The 14,815-nt window shown below is 40.9% G+C and overlaps 2 protein-coding genes across 7 annotated transcripts in view; both read right to left on the reverse strand.

The window, feature by feature from the left end:
* Nucleotides 1-2,148: 2,148 nt before the first annotated feature.
* On the reverse strand, nt 2,149-9,281 carry anxa14 (annexin A14). 2 transcript variants are annotated; one of them, XM_053486531.1, is made up of 13 exons: nt 9,129-9,279; nt 7,378-7,452; nt 7,163-7,256; nt 6,931-7,025; nt 6,241-6,354; nt 5,982-6,072; nt 4,680-4,759; nt 4,541-4,600; nt 4,343-4,433; nt 4,162-4,257; nt 2,835-2,893; nt 2,636-2,746; nt 2,149-2,538 (listed from the first exon to the last, which is right to left on the reverse strand). In XM_053486531.1, the coding sequence occupies exons 2-13, from the start codon at nt 7,423-7,425 to the stop codon at nt 2,479-2,481; spliced, it is 999 nt and encodes a 332-aa protein (XP_053342506.1). In that variant the 5' UTR covers nt 7,426-7,452; nt 9,129-9,279; the 3' UTR covers nt 2,149-2,478. The 2 variants fall into 2 exon arrangements, with proteins under 2 accessions (XP_053342506.1, XP_053342507.1); XM_053486532.1 differs by lacking the exon at nt 7,378-7,452 and having other exon boundaries at nt 9,129-9,281.
* Nucleotides 9,282-10,890: 1,609 nt separating this feature from the next.
* The window catches only part of arhgef2 (rho/rac guanine nucleotide exchange factor (GEF) 2), a 52,865-nt gene continuing 48,940 nt past the window's right edge, over nt 10,891-14,815 (reverse strand). For all 5 annotated transcript variants that reach the window (XM_053486527.1, XM_053486526.1, XM_053486528.1 and 2 more), the window contains 6 exons: nt 14,741-14,796; nt 14,307-14,348; nt 14,164-14,214; nt 13,712-14,065; nt 12,576-12,726; nt 10,891-12,112 (listed from right to left, as the gene is read on the reverse strand). In XM_053486527.1, the coding sequence (XP_053342502.1) occupies nt 12,042-12,112; nt 12,576-12,726; nt 13,712-14,065; nt 14,164-14,214; nt 14,307-14,348; nt 14,741-14,796 (725 nt within the window). In that variant the 3' untranslated portion in view covers nt 10,891-12,041. The remainder of the gene's footprint in view (nt 12,113-12,575; nt 12,727-13,711; nt 14,066-14,163; nt 14,215-14,306; nt 14,349-14,740; nt 14,797-14,815) is intronic.

Raw genomic sequence — 14,815 nt, forward strand, 5'->3', positions numbered from 1 at the left:
CTCACTCATTCACTCACTCATCATCTTAATCTTGTATACAGGGTCACAGGGGGCCGGGAGCCTATGCCAGGAGAATAAGGGCACAAGGCATTCACAAATGGGGAATATCATTTAGCCTAATCTACAGGTATTTGGACTATAAAAGGACACTGGAGTACTCGGGGAAACATTGAGAACATGCACACAGAGGCGGGAATTGAACCCGGACCCTGAAACCGAACCACTGAGCCACCATGTCGTGTTTAGTGCGGTTAGTTTCAGTCAACACCATACTACTTTATACATTAGCTACATATACTGTACTTACATTTCTTTGACTAAAATGAAATCAGGTAGCTAGCAAATGCCCCTCAGGCAGTCATGAATCAACGTTATTATGTTCCATATGTTCATCATTTTTTACTTTATTGACTGTGAATACATGGTTGTTGATAACGCTCGTCACGACGCAGCTTCACGGAAATCCGGTTTGTAGATTTCGATCCTTATGGAGCAGGACAGAGGAAGCAAGTACAAAAACTTCCTTGACTAATTTGAGTAAGACTCGCCAACAGGAACCAGGCAGCAGGGAACCCGTCCTTGTTTTTTGTGACTGCAGATACTGGGATAAGATTCTAAACCATTACATGATGTGAATAGAAGTCAGTGAACGAACACAAGTCAAGTCTTTATGATTACAGCAGCGGTTCTTAACTTAAGCGCACATCTATACTTTACAAATGAGATCTGGGCAGAAACACGAGCAGTTCATGCCCACGCTTTATTTTCTCATTGTATTAACGGTGACATCATTGTTAGCGCAGGGTGACACAAGGAAGGAAGCCGACACTTCTCCTAAAAGGAAAGGGGGACCATAGGAAAACAAAGTGAACCTGTAAGGAAATGCTGAATCAGCAGATGGGAAAGGGTTAGGGTTATGCTCTTCTTCTTGACTTCTTTAAGCTGAATTGATATAGCACATGTATAGGTTTGAATCAAATCCACTCCAGCAGAATCAATCGGTTGAGGATTATATGTGTTTTATCACAGCACAAATGTTTTTCCCACTAACCCAAATCACCTATTTGATGTTAGCACTGTCGCCTTGTATACTTCCAGGGTCAGGGTTCGATTCCCGTCTCGTGGTCTGTGTGTGCATGGGGTTTGCATGTTCCCCCCCATGCTTGGTACGTTTCATCCGTGTCCCCCGGTTTCCCCCCACAGTCCAAAGACATGTAGGTTAAGCTAACTGGCGTTCCCAGGAGAGCAAAAAGTGATACACAAAGTACATAATTTTAAAGGAAATATCAAAAAGCAGTCATTATACAAGGGTAGTTCAAGTCAAACCGGGACTTGCGATGAGACTTCTGGTGAATGGTGTAAAAAGTGATTGAAGCACAGTACGGTGATGAGGCTCTTAGCTGCAGTAAATTATTTGAACGGCGAAAACATTTTTAAAAAGGCCACACGTTCGTGAATAACGATCCCGAGTCCACTACAGTCGTTTCCCTGAACATTCAGCGTGGGTCTTTGAAAATCAATGGATGCAAAAGAGACGCATCTGTCTGTGTGAACTGTACACACAATCATTCACCAACACGACATGCACATTACAGGAACTCGGCTGGGAGGTACTGTCGCATTCCTGACCTCGCTTCAAAACGTTCCTGAAAACAGTTCCTGGGAGGCCAGCGTTCCAGACATAAACAGGCGTATCATGACTCCGATGTACTGAGAAAACTTTCGACCCTGATGGTATCCAAGCACTAGTGAATCACTGAGACTAAGTGTAGAGAAATAAAGAAAGGTTTTACTCTCATAAACCAGAAACTGATGATATGTAAAAATCACTTATGAAATGATTTTGTATGAAAATACACATGGTGTAGTGTTCTATTCCTGGAGGCTTCATCACGAAAAGATGGGATTGGTGCCAAGACATTGAAAGGCACCAACACACTCAATTACACTCAGTTTTTGAGATTGTCCCCAAGGACACGCAAGGAACATCCAAAATCCACATACGCAGAACAGAGATGAGATTTGAACCCCAACCCTTGAGGTGCGAGGCGATAGTGTTTAATCACTAAGCCGCCTTGCACCATTAACAGTGACGTGTTTACATCGTGGAACATCCAGGAAACAAGTAGAAGCTTATAAACATATAAGTCATTTCCTTATTAGTTTTTATTGGTCTGTCTCTTGAATTTAATAAGACAAAAAAATAAAATCATATAAATCCATAAAGCACAAATCGTTCTCTTCCAGGTACAGGTTGATGTTGAACACAAATGACACACATTTTTATTAGGAATAATATTAAATTTAATAAGATGTTACAATTGACCAATTTTTTTTGCTATTAATGTTAAATATCTGTGTAACTCCAAGTAACGAAAGTGTACTGATGCATGAAAACTGAATTCTGTACAGATTTATTCGCAATATAAACCGATACGCCGCGTTCTGTGTGCACTTCCTTCCACACTCGTTCCTCCATCAATCCTCAGATCGACACAGAGCCAGAAGAGCCAGCTGCAGCTCACCTTTGAATTCCTTCTGTAAGTCAGACGACATAAAGGCATCATGAATACACAGTGTATACTGGAGCGTGTCTGTAATATGTGGAATAAGCGTCTGGTGTGTGAGGTCTGACCTGGATGGTGGAGTAGAGGGAGAGATTGGTCAGTTTTAGGAACTCCACCCGCACCCACAGGAGGTCCTCTTCACTCTGACCCACCATGATGCCACGAACCACGGCGTTTTTCTAACACACACACACACACACACACACACACTGTAGTCACTCTACAACTGCTAAAGTGGTAACGATTTGGGAACATCAGCCTCCTTACCTTCATGCAGGAGTGTAAGCGCTGAGCCAAGAAGAGTGGCTTGTTTTGGATCGTTTGAGCTGCAGAGACAAAACATGTGCTTCAGAGACGTGAGAATCTGAATAGCATAACGTTAGCTGTCATATAAGTCCATTTGCAAAACCCATTAAGCACCACGGTGAAACTGGCGCTCATGAAGACCTTCTCAGGAAAGCAAGACCAAGCAAGACTTTTTTTAAGTTTGTTTTAGGAATATGAGCGCACTGTGAGGCTAATGTTAATAATGGGAGCAAGATTAGCAACATTAGCCTTACAGTGTGAAAATGTTGCTAATGTTGCTAACGGTAGCTTGTATTGCGTGCAGAAGGAAGATGAATCTTCGGGTTAGTAAAATTGTAAGCAATAGCGATATGTACCAGAAAAGGGGTGCAAAACTTTTGATTTCATGGCCTTTTAGCTGCACCAGACCTACTGTGTGTGTATTGTGAGAATTACTTCAGCTAACCGCCCGACAGCTAACCTAGCCTTCTTCAGATACATACAGTAGATTGATAGATAGTTCTACCACTAAACAACAACAACAATTTTCTGATTGTGTTTTTTAATCAGATTTCTTTATTTTTGTTCTCAGGCTTATTCCCTTTCCTTCGATCCACAAGGTTTTATGCTTGATGCCCTTCCTGCCATAACCGACCCAATTCTCCAGGCTTGGGATGTCCTGGATCTCCACTGACTGGGTCTACTCTATAGCCACAGGATTAAGATCCTTGCCTAAGAACCAACAACGGCAATGCAGCCATGGTGCCAGAGCTCGAACCCTCAACCTTTTTACCTGCAACGTAAATCTCAACCTCCTGAGCCACAACTACCCCTAACTTATTCCACAGAGATGCAGGGTGAAAGAGTCTCCATCCATCCATCCATCTAGGAACCTCTGTAGTCCAACTTGGGATCATGGAGAACAATGATGACCATTGTATTTATTCCCATTTCTATGACCATGGGCGGACCTCCTCAATATTTACACACTATGGGCAATTTGAAAACACCAATTAGATTAATCTGAGAAGAAAACCAGAGAACCCGGAGGAAACCCACCAAGCACGGGGAGAACATGCACCTCCATGTACACAGACCGTACACGGGAATCGAACCCAGGACCTGGAGGTGCAAGGCGACAGTGCTAACGTTTTTGGTGCTTGATTGCTTGCTAGCATTCTGTAAGCTGAGCTTTTCTAAGCTGCGAGCCTTTACAATCTAAGACCTAAGATGCAAAACCTTACTAAATTTATGTTTTACGTTTAAACTGAATTGTAGCCTGACATTTATGTTTAAGTCGTTTCTTTACCCAGAATCCGCAGACCCAGTCGAAGGTCTCCTGAGAAGTGGCTCTGGATGGTTTTATCCACTGGCTCGCATTTCAGATCCTCGAGTCTAGACAGCACTAGTAGAACAGAGTTAAGTCACACTGGGTGCACATTGTAAGAGTTTAGTACTGGAGGTTGAGGCTGAGGTTGAGAGGTTCGTACCTCTTTTGAGATGGTCAGAACTGCGTGACGTGAGCACCTGAATCCAGGGGCCAGGGTTCGCTTTCTTTCCAGTGACAGCGTCTCTGAGTTCCTAGACATGTTCACACCAAGACATGATCAGAACATCCACAACTGCTCGACCTTTTGACTATGATCTGGGAATTTCTTGATCTCGCTAGGAAGCATAGTGAGGCACACCTTGACGTCTTGATCGATGAGCTCATAATCAATCTTGCCGGACGTGTTCCGTTCCTCCTTCTGTAGATTAGACAAACTGTGTCAACAATTCTTTAAAACGAGCTTTAATTAGTAACTCTTTGTTTTAATCAGACGATACCTTCAATATGGCCAACACCAATTTGGTGAATTCTTTACTGGTCTCACTGATCAGGTCATCCTCCAGATAACAGTTGTACACTGTTGGGCCAAAAACAGAAAAAAAAATAAAATATCTGACATTTCTACAATGTTGAATGCTGTTGAATTCCTTATTCTGATCGGCAAGAAATTGTTAATTAATTAACAAATTAGTAGGTTTTCCACTATCAGAAGGTCTTTACTTAATAAAGGATGACAAGCTGTTTCTAGCTGCTGTAACATAAGTGATAACAGGAGCTAACGTGTTTGAAGGTAACTACTGTAGATCCACAACACTAGTACATACAATCAAAATTAGAATATCAATAACAAGTAGTATTTGTTAGAATTTAAGCGGAATCGAATCGAACATTTCAGGATGTGCTGTTATCGAAAAATAATCCACCTCAAGGTTGTAAATGTTGAACAGTTTCACAGCAAAACACGATAAAAGCTGTTTTTTACTTTTAGCAATTTTGGATCGTCTAAAACAGAACTTTTATATTGAAAACCGATATATAATCTTATTTTTAGAAGCTTTAACGTTCTATGTTTTTAAGCAAACCATGACACGTTTCCACCCCGTTTTTGACGTCATGACCGGCTTAACGCTTTACTCCTTTCTGTCACATGATCACTGAGAAGGAACAACAAGCTGGGAGACACAGCGGCTGCCGTGAGTGAGTTAAATGGTTCAACTGATTTACAGAGAATGTTAAAACCGAGAGAGAAAAAGGAAGTTTTAAAACGATGTTTTACTGCTGTTGCGGTCACTCCAGGCATAACCAGGTATGCATCGCTCGGCATCCATGATACCATAGGGGATGACTGACGGACACCCAGTGGCTTAGTGCACAAATGGAAGTCAACCAACATAATATTGACAGTAAACTGCGTTTTTAAATGACCACAAACACAACTACAGGCTGACAATAGTGGCGAAACTGTGGGGGATGGATTTATAGCTTTTTGCAAAAAAAAAAAACAGACCAAATTCACACTTATATATCCAAAACAATTTGACATAATATTTCACTATATGTTCTTGTCTAAAATAATTGTGACTCGAGATCCGCATGGAATCTTATCTATCACTTTGCAATGCTTTTTGCTTTGTTTGCGAACCTGTTTTTCAGCTTATCCTCAACTTATCTCATTTTGCTGTCAAACTCTTCGGTTCCTCCTCTTGAGTAATTCGTTTCCTACAACAGGACAAGCTTGCAAGTGTTTTACAGTATTCGTACAATATACATCATTCCAGGACTCCATCAATGTTTCTTACTTTCACGGTACGCTATCGTGATATCTCGGAGCTGAGCTGCCGATCTCGTGCACAAGACCTCCAGAAGAGCTTCCTCGTCCGTGCCGACACCCTGCAAGGATTATTTCTCATAAATGAATCTTCTTCGTTTGTTAGCCAGATTACCATCACTGCATCATTGATCTTTTATGACAGCACGTCCCAATGTACTTCATCAAGATCAGTGGTTCCCAGGACCCGGGTTGAGAACCACAGTCTTAGAGGATGGACGAAAGCTCACCTCCATAGACTGTCGAAGGCGGTGAGAGTCAAAGTGAGCTGGAGTCATCATGAGAGCCAGGAGAAGCTCCTGCACAGGACCTGACAGGCCTTTCTTCAGAGCGGCATTCAGATCCTGAAAGAGGAAACAAAACAAGGAAAAAGGATCGAAAAAGAATGCATTGTAATAGAATATCTCGATCAGGATGTACAGGAAATAAAAAAATGTAGAGAATGGAGAAGTTGATAAAGTCTGCTTCGATCTTAAAGGGAGAGGTTGGGTTGTTCTTTTCGAGTCTGTCGGAGTCTGAAACGGAGGTGCACCAGGACAGGAAGAAGGGCGTTCAACTCAAAGCGGGACTTCCTTGTGACATGTGAATTGGGAAAACTTGATGGTATCCAGGCACTAGTGGAACGCTGGGATAAGTGCATTAGTGTAGCAGGGGATCATATAGAGAAATAAAGTTCTCATAACTGTGTTCTATCACTGTGCACTATCAAAAGTCCCAGTTTGACTTGAACGCCCCTCGTACATACTGTATATTTGCTGCCTCGCTGGAAAACAATAAAAAAGTTTCCGAAATAAAATTCACTCCTCCTTTTTGTGAAATTATCAAAATAAAAAAACGCAGTTTGTCGTGTCCCACCGAGAAACCAGTCTGACCAATCAGGTTTGAGTATTCCACAGCGCTGGGTGTTAAACCCTTACTACCTTTTTTGTTTTTTCTTGGTAGGCCAAAGCGATGCTCTGTCTTTGTGCGTTGGTCCTGTTAGTAAGGATCTTGATCAGGGTCATCACGTCAGCATCTAACACACAACACACACGCCGACATACACACGATAATCACTGTACAGTATACAGGTGGTATTTCAGTCCAGTATTGTGTGTTATTGTGTCTATTACTGTGAACTCATTAAGTGGATGATGTACAGTAGGATCGTACTTTTCTTCTCCAGGGCGTCGTGAATCTGACGTGCATCCAGATGTGGATCGAAGGGCGTATACGGACGTACGGTCCCAAGAGTTCCCCACCACATCTGGAACGAATGAACATAACTGCTTCATGAAATTTATTTCTTTCATTCTTACACATTAATAATAATAATAATAATTAAAAAAAGTGACATTGAAATAATAAATGGAAAGCAGGGTACGTACAGATTCTTTGGCTGGAAAATACTCAACAGTAATCGGTTCACTTCCCATGTCTGAGCAAGAAGCAGAATCCCAGCGCTAATGAAAATGAAATCCGTTAAAAAATTCAAACAATGCAAACAATATTCTTGTTAGTCCAAAGTCAATTATCTAAGATGTGTTTCTCGTCCAAAGGCTAAAATCTAGCTAAAATGTAAGCTCAGCTTATAGCTACTGATTGGATTTGTGCTAACCTGAACGTCATCGCTATACAAGGGGTGTTCAAGTCAAACCGGGAATTTTGATTACACAAAATATTAGAAAAACTTCCTTTATTTCTTTATATAATCCCCTGCTACAATAATAATAATAATGCACTTATCCTAATGTTTCACTAGTGCTTGGACACCATCAAGGTAGAGAGTTTCCTCAGTACGCCAACCCCATGATCAGACTGCCTGCTTCAAGTCTGAAACGCTGGCCTCCCAGGAACTCCTTTAATGACCCAAACATGTGGAAATGGCTTGGAGTGAGGTCAGGACTGTACGGGGGATGTCGCACTACTGTATTGTACAAATGGTGTGTGTGTGTGTGTACAGTTCCTACAGACAGATTCTTTCGTTTCTTGTGACCCCAAGTTATCCCTCGATTCTCATGGATCGCTGTGCTCCGAGTCACCTCGGCCAGGATCGTCACTCACACTTACTTTACGGCTTTCTTTAAAGCATTCGCGCCGTTCACATGTTCTACTTCGTCTGAGATGAGAGTCTCATCACCGTACTATGTTTGAAGTCTTCTAAGAATAAGAATATAATAAATGTCATCACGAGTCCCGGTTTGACTCGAACGTAAAATCATACATAAAAATAATGAACGCATACGAATTTAAGAAACATCCCTATTTTGTTTATTGCATCCGTAGATTATTTGTAACTCTTCCCGTTGTTTATTTCATACTGTTTCATACTGAGATGCTTTTCAGCTCGTCGCAGTCGTACAGAGTGGCCGTCTGACCCACTCCAGGCTTTCTGTTTAACGCAGTCAAACTAGTCTGCTCGTTCTTATCTAACCTTTTTCATCAACTAGGCGTTTCTGCATCTAGAACTGCACGCATTCTGTGCGAAAAGCTGCATATAGAAGTTTCCATGTCACGCATAACGTTACTGCGATCGCATCTTCTCATACTCTAATGTCAGACGTGAACACTGACTCGAGCTCTTTCCTTGATATCTACACGATTCTTATCCAATACTGCTGCGACTCGATCGACTGGTCGGATGATCACGTGAACGTTCGGGTTGTTTGATCTGAATACTGAATGCAAACATGGATTACAAAACTGCATTTCCCAGCAGCAGTCCCACACTCTGATCTTTATCATAGTAGTAACATACGGTATGGTGAGAAAAATATCTGATATTACGTAATATTTTTGTTGAGATGTTTTTATAAATGTTACCCGGTTTTTCATATCAATTAAATTAAATATTGTATTTATTATGAAAAATTAAACGATTTAAACCAAGGCACCATTTAACAGTATTATTATTATTATTATTATTAATAAAGGAAAATATTTGTGCTGTTTTGATGATATCATCATTACAACAGGTTTATTAAGAAACCAAAATAAAGGAAGGAGATTTTTGTATTTATAATTTTTTTATGATCATGAACTTAATAAAAAGTTAAGTTTTGAAAAAAAATCTTCTTCTTTTTATTATTATTATTATTATTATTATTAAGCCAGTAAAAGAAACCCACAGGCTACTTACTGAAAGTTCAGGGTGTCACGGTGGAGTTTTCTCCTCGGCTGTGAGCGATCCTTCACCTCTACGACTCTCCTACGCTTCACCTGAGCTTCACTGACTGTTGGACTTGACTCCAGTCGTCCTCTTCCGTTTGCTGATAAGGGCGTGCTTTCAGACGCAGCTCTCGTCAAATATGTTCTCTCGTCTTCAGCTATTGGCCGAGGCATGTAAGGCTCGAAGGCTTGGCCGTGGTCAAGTGCAGTCGTGCGGAATAGACACCCATTGTTTTTTTTGTTCCTCGTATCACAAGCGATCCACCCAGATAGAATGATCTACGGACCAGACAGTAAAAAACACGGTGTCATATAGACGTATCCTGAAGGAATCCTGAGCCCTCCTACTGACCTTGTTTTTCCTCTGGGATGCCACTCACACCTTTAGTGTTGATACTGAAATGATGATTTTTGTAATCATTTTTTATACAAAATCGTTCAAGTCAATCCGGGACTTTGTGCAGAAGTCAGTCGTTCAAGTCAACCCGGGACTTTGTGCAGAATGACAAAACAGTTATGAAAGTTTAAAATCTCACTTTATTTCTCTATTTAATCCCCTGCTACACTAACACACGTATCCCAGTGTTTCACTAGTGCTTTAGATACCAAAAAGGTCGAAAGTTTTCTCAGTAGGCCAGAGACATGATCGAACTGCCTGCTTAACACCTGAAACACTGGCCTCCCAGGAACTCCTGAAATAATTGGAGTGTACAGGAGATGTGGCAATAACTCCCAGACGAGTTCCTGTAATGTTCACGTTGTGTCGGTGAATGATTGTGTGTACAGTTCACACAGACAGATGCATCTCTTCTGCAAGTTATCGACAAGTTATTCGTAGATTTTCAAGAAGTCAGGTGTTCCACTCTATGAATGTTCACATCAACGACTTTTTAAAACATTTAAATTATTCAATGGTTTTTCCACAGCTAAGAGTCACACCGCCGTTCTGTGCTTGAAGTTTTCACCAGAAATTTTATCACAAGTCTCGATCTGACTTGAACACGCCTTGAAATTTATTATTCATGCGACTTTCTTCCCCAACAACTCATGTTAACAGGATTTATTTATTCTCATTTGCTTTTTGCTTATGATTCCTCATTTATTTATTTTATTTATTTTTGCATAACGTTTTGCACAATAGATTGAATTTGATCAGATTTTTTTTATTATTTTAACAAAAATATGCAAAATAATTATTTTTTTAAATTTTATTTAGTGTGATTTTCTTTTTCATGTGAATGCATTTTTATGCATAATAAAAAAAAGCATATTTTATGTCATACCTTTGGACAATTTTATTTTTACAATTTTGATGATTTTTTTAAATGTATTTGATCAAATTTTTATTATTATTATTATACAAATAATATTTTTTTCCAAAAAATATTTCAAATGCGATTTTTTTCCAATTGATTGATTTCCACATATGATCACATTTTAGGACATTTTTATCACAGGTTAAGAGCGAACAATAATTTTGTTTTGGTCCAATTATTGCTATATATTATTTAAATAATTTCAATATAGCTACGAAACATTATTGAGGTAGCTACCTATTTAAAATCTTATCTACATTAGCCTCTGATTACCAGCTTTCAAATTCCATGAAGGCATCAAATATTTTTTGACATACAAAAATCTAAACGTTCTGCATTTTAATTGCGATAAAGTGCTTCAACGTCACACCCGCGTTCTTGAGCCACACAAAGATAAAAGGACAACAAAGACAAAAATTTGGTAAATCCTACAGTATATTTTAACAGCACAATGCCAACAAGCAGGTAAGTTCAAGTAATAAAAACAATAAAATTACAACATAAAAGTCTTTAAAAAAAAAAAGATACAAGGTTTACACTAAGATACAAGGTCATTCTTTTGAGCTTTTTGCCCTTTTTTCCAAAACATTCCAAATATTTATACAGATACATAATATACACAAAGTACAGAAAAAACCCTTCATTGACCAGTAATGAGTTTCAGCTAGTCCGTCTACTTCAGAACAACGACGCAGGATGAAGTGGATTAAAATGTTGATTATGGGCTGATGGATCATAACACTTCTTGTGTCTTGGGGGGAGGAAGGGAGAGGAAGGGGAGAGTAAGAGAGAGTGTGTATATCTGATGTTTACATGCATTACCAAAAAAACGTACTAAACATGATCACTGTCGTCTAATCTATAGAAGAGCGTATAATTTATGATTTCCATCACTAACTGCCGAACGAACTTTGGTCTCCTTTTATTAAATATTATTATTATTATTATTATTGTTTTTTTTTCTTCCTTCGATTATGGGTCAGTCATATTTGTGAACTTCTCTAAACTTCACATTCTTGAAAACATCCACAGAGCTGAAAAGCTTTTGCATATAAAAGTATAAAAATTTTGCCTAAAACGTCTTTTTTTATTTATTTAACGACTTCTATAAATTATTTTACGATGTCCATGTTTGTGCATGGTTTCACGTTTATAAATGATGAACATACAGTACATGATTTCATCATGATTCCATCCATCTTATCTATTTCTTCTTTCTTTTTTTTTTTTTTTTAAACTTCAGTCATTTCTACTAAACAGTAAAAATTATTATAAACAAGAGTGTTCCGTGCACTTAGTGCTTGGAGACCCTAAAGAAAGGCAGGCAGTCGTAGGCTACAGTTCATGATAGGAGAGGTTATTCTGAGATAAATTATTATTAAGACAAATGTTGCTCGAGTCCATGAGTATAAAGGCAAAAGACAAAGTCCTTAGAATCCTTCTTTCTCCGCTTCGCTTCGAAAATCTCGTCCTTGAGAAGCCTGAGAAAGTTTTTTTTTTTCTCGTCTCCTTGAGCGGAGGCGTCGTGTAGCGTTTTCGTATGCGGGGCATTCGGACTGGACCTGATGTTAACTGTGACTGGAGTCACCGTCCGGAGCTTCGCTTATACACTCGCTCTCCTCTGGGATGTCCTGCAGATCTACACACACACACACACACACACACAGAGAAACATGAAACCATTAGTGATCAAAGGTAGTGGGTGCGTCTCAGTTTGTGTGCGTGTGTGTTGATGAAACGGTCTGTGTTGTCATCCTTCAAATGATAGAGGCGTGTGTGTGTACATGGAGGAGCGGGTTAAATATTGACGGAGAATAGCAGCACCCACCCAGAGTGTAAACAGAAAGAACGAGTGATGGAACTTTACAATTGGACACACCCACACACACACACACACACACACACACACACATACATACAGATATACAGACATACACACATGGGAATCTAAACTTCTGTCTGTTCATACAAAGACTTGCTCATTGATTTTTATAAATAACATTTTATTAAAGATTTCTAGATTTAGACTATCCGCTAATTCCAGTGGGAGAATTAGGGTTTTACAGACGATATTCTTCACGCTGAATGAATCCAGCGCTCACCTCTGGGACTGTCCGAGCGTGGCGAAATCCGCACTTCTTCCTCCTCTTCGGAGTCTTCTTCCTCACTTCCCTCCTGAACGCCGTCTAACTGGTCCGGTTCCTGACAGGCCAGCGGGGCGAGGGGGATGTGGCCCCCGTCACTTCCTCTCCGCTGAGGGATGAGAAAAGAGAGGCTGTTAAAGCCACGCACGTCACATTAACCAGAATGTTAGCATTGCAAGGAAACACACACACACACAGAACTAATTACTCACTAGATCAATTTAACGGGCAATACTCCACCTAATAGCCCACTGATTCAAGATAGGTTGTATTGATTTAACTATTTCTCCATATTATCTCACTATTTCATCTCAATGATTCAACTGAACGACTCGCAATGACGCCATGTCACCCTAATGACCCGCTACGTCAGCGTAATGACCCGCTACGTCAGCGTAATGACCCGCTACGTCAGCGTAATGACCCGCTACGTCAGCCTAATGACCCGCTACGTCACCCTAATGACCCGCTACGTCACCCTAATGACCAGCTACGTCACCCTAATGACCAGCTACGTCACCCTAATGACCCGCTACGTCAGCCTAATGACCCGCTACGTCACCCTAATGACCCGCTACGTCAGCGTAATGACCCGCTACGTCAGCGTAATGACCCGCTACGTCAGCCTAATGACCCGCTACGTCAGCCTAATGACCCGCTACGTCAGCCTAATGACCCGCTACGCCACCCTAATGACCCGCTACGTCACCCTAATGACCCGCTACGTCACCTTAATGCGGTCAGGGGTGGCTGTTTAGGCATTGGACTACAGTTCGGAAGGTCCCAGGTTCAAATCCCACAACCACCAAGTTGTCTTTCACCTCAAAACTCACTATATCACCTTAGTGACTTGCTTTGTCTCGGTATTGACTCTCTATGTCACCTTTGTGACTCGCTATTCCACCTTAATATCTCAATATTGCACTTATTGACTTGATTTGTCACCATAACCGCTTTTAAACCTTCATTATTTCATAATATCTTAATAACTCAGTATTTACTCAATATATTCAGTATTTCTAAACAATAACTAAAAGTAACACACACACACACACACACACACACACACACACACACACACACTAAGCTCTCACCTGTGAGCTTGTTGAGTCCGTGCTGTCTCGTCTGTGCGTGCCCTGCAGCTCTCTCATCTGCGCCTCCACCTGCGCCCTCGCCCGTTCGCTTTCCCTCAGCCGTGCCTCGAGCGGGCGCAGGCGACACACCTCCTCATGCATAAGGGTGTAGTGTCTCTGCAGCAAGGCCTGATCGGTGCCCGCCCCGGGCACCACACCATCCATCAGGGCGTTACCCGACAGCGAGCGGCTCAGACGCAGGGGGGCGGAGCCGAGAGGGCTGGGGGTGGAGGTGGTCGGCGTGGAGCAGGAGGTGGAGGTAGAGCCGTCTCGCATGCACAGCTCCAGGATGGAGTCCTGTCTGATAACTGCTGCCTAAAGACAGGGTGGAAAGTGAGAAATTTCAAACTGATCTAGTGGGGAAAAAACATGAGATCTCATGAGATAACCGCTGCACTGTGTCTCAGACTGACCTGTAGTGCGTGGAGATGCGTGCTGAGGTTTACGAGTCTTTGGCAAACTTCCTAAAAAAAAAAAAAAAGCAAAGATTTGGACATTGAGAAACACATTACATGATGAATTATTCTTTTAAAATTTGATAGACAAAAATCTGTACCTCATTGGAAGTTCTGTCCTGCAGCTGGTTTCCGTTTCTGTCCTGCAGAAAAAAAAAGAAATGTTCAGAATTACTTGGAAAGTGTCAGAGGTTCTGAAAAGTTCTCCTTCCAAAGTACGAACAACCTTTGAACTAGTCGATGAGATGTGAATTGTAAATGCGAATTGTAACCTTAACATCCGTAATAATGATATAAATAATAATCTCATTACATTCAGAAAGGCCCTAGAGATGCCGGATGGTCCCCCGGGACCAGGGAAATGGTCGCTTTGTCAGTTCTGAGGAAATTTAACCTTAGAATAGACAAAATGACCATTTTCGAAATGATTCGGTACTGTTTTGTCCTAGAGGTGTGTAAACTTTTGCACGCATGGATATTTCTGGTTCACACATCTAGAGTGATTGTGTCTGGAGCTCTACCAACAATGTCTTACTTTTTGTGACGTACTGTTCCCTTCGTGACTTCCGTTTACCGAAATCGTCTCTCCGTCTATATTTTAAAGAAAAAA

This window comes from Clarias gariepinus, chromosome 25 (assembly GCF_024256425.1).
Source record: "Clarias gariepinus isolate MV-2021 ecotype Netherlands chromosome 25, CGAR_prim_01v2, whole genome shotgun sequence".
Taxonomy (NCBI): Eukaryota; Metazoa; Chordata; class Actinopteri; order Siluriformes; family Clariidae; genus Clarias; species Clarias gariepinus.

What these genes read in the sequence shown, in the direction of transcription:
- anxa14 (XM_053486531.1), bottom strand. Translation starts at nt 7,425, where the DNA reads ATGGGAAGTGAACCGATTACTGTTGAGTATTTTCCAGCCAAAGAATCT. An exon ending in ACCAAGAAAAAACAAAAAAG is followed by an intron (nt 6,355 to 6,930) that starts GTAGTAAGGGTT and finishes TTCCTCTTTCAG; the next exon opens with GATCTGAATGCCGCTCTGAA. An exon ending in ACTGGGTCTGCGGATTCTGG is followed by an intron (nt 2,894 to 4,161) that starts GTAAAGAAACGA and finishes TTGTCTCTGCAG; the next exon opens with CTCAAACGATCCAAAACAAG.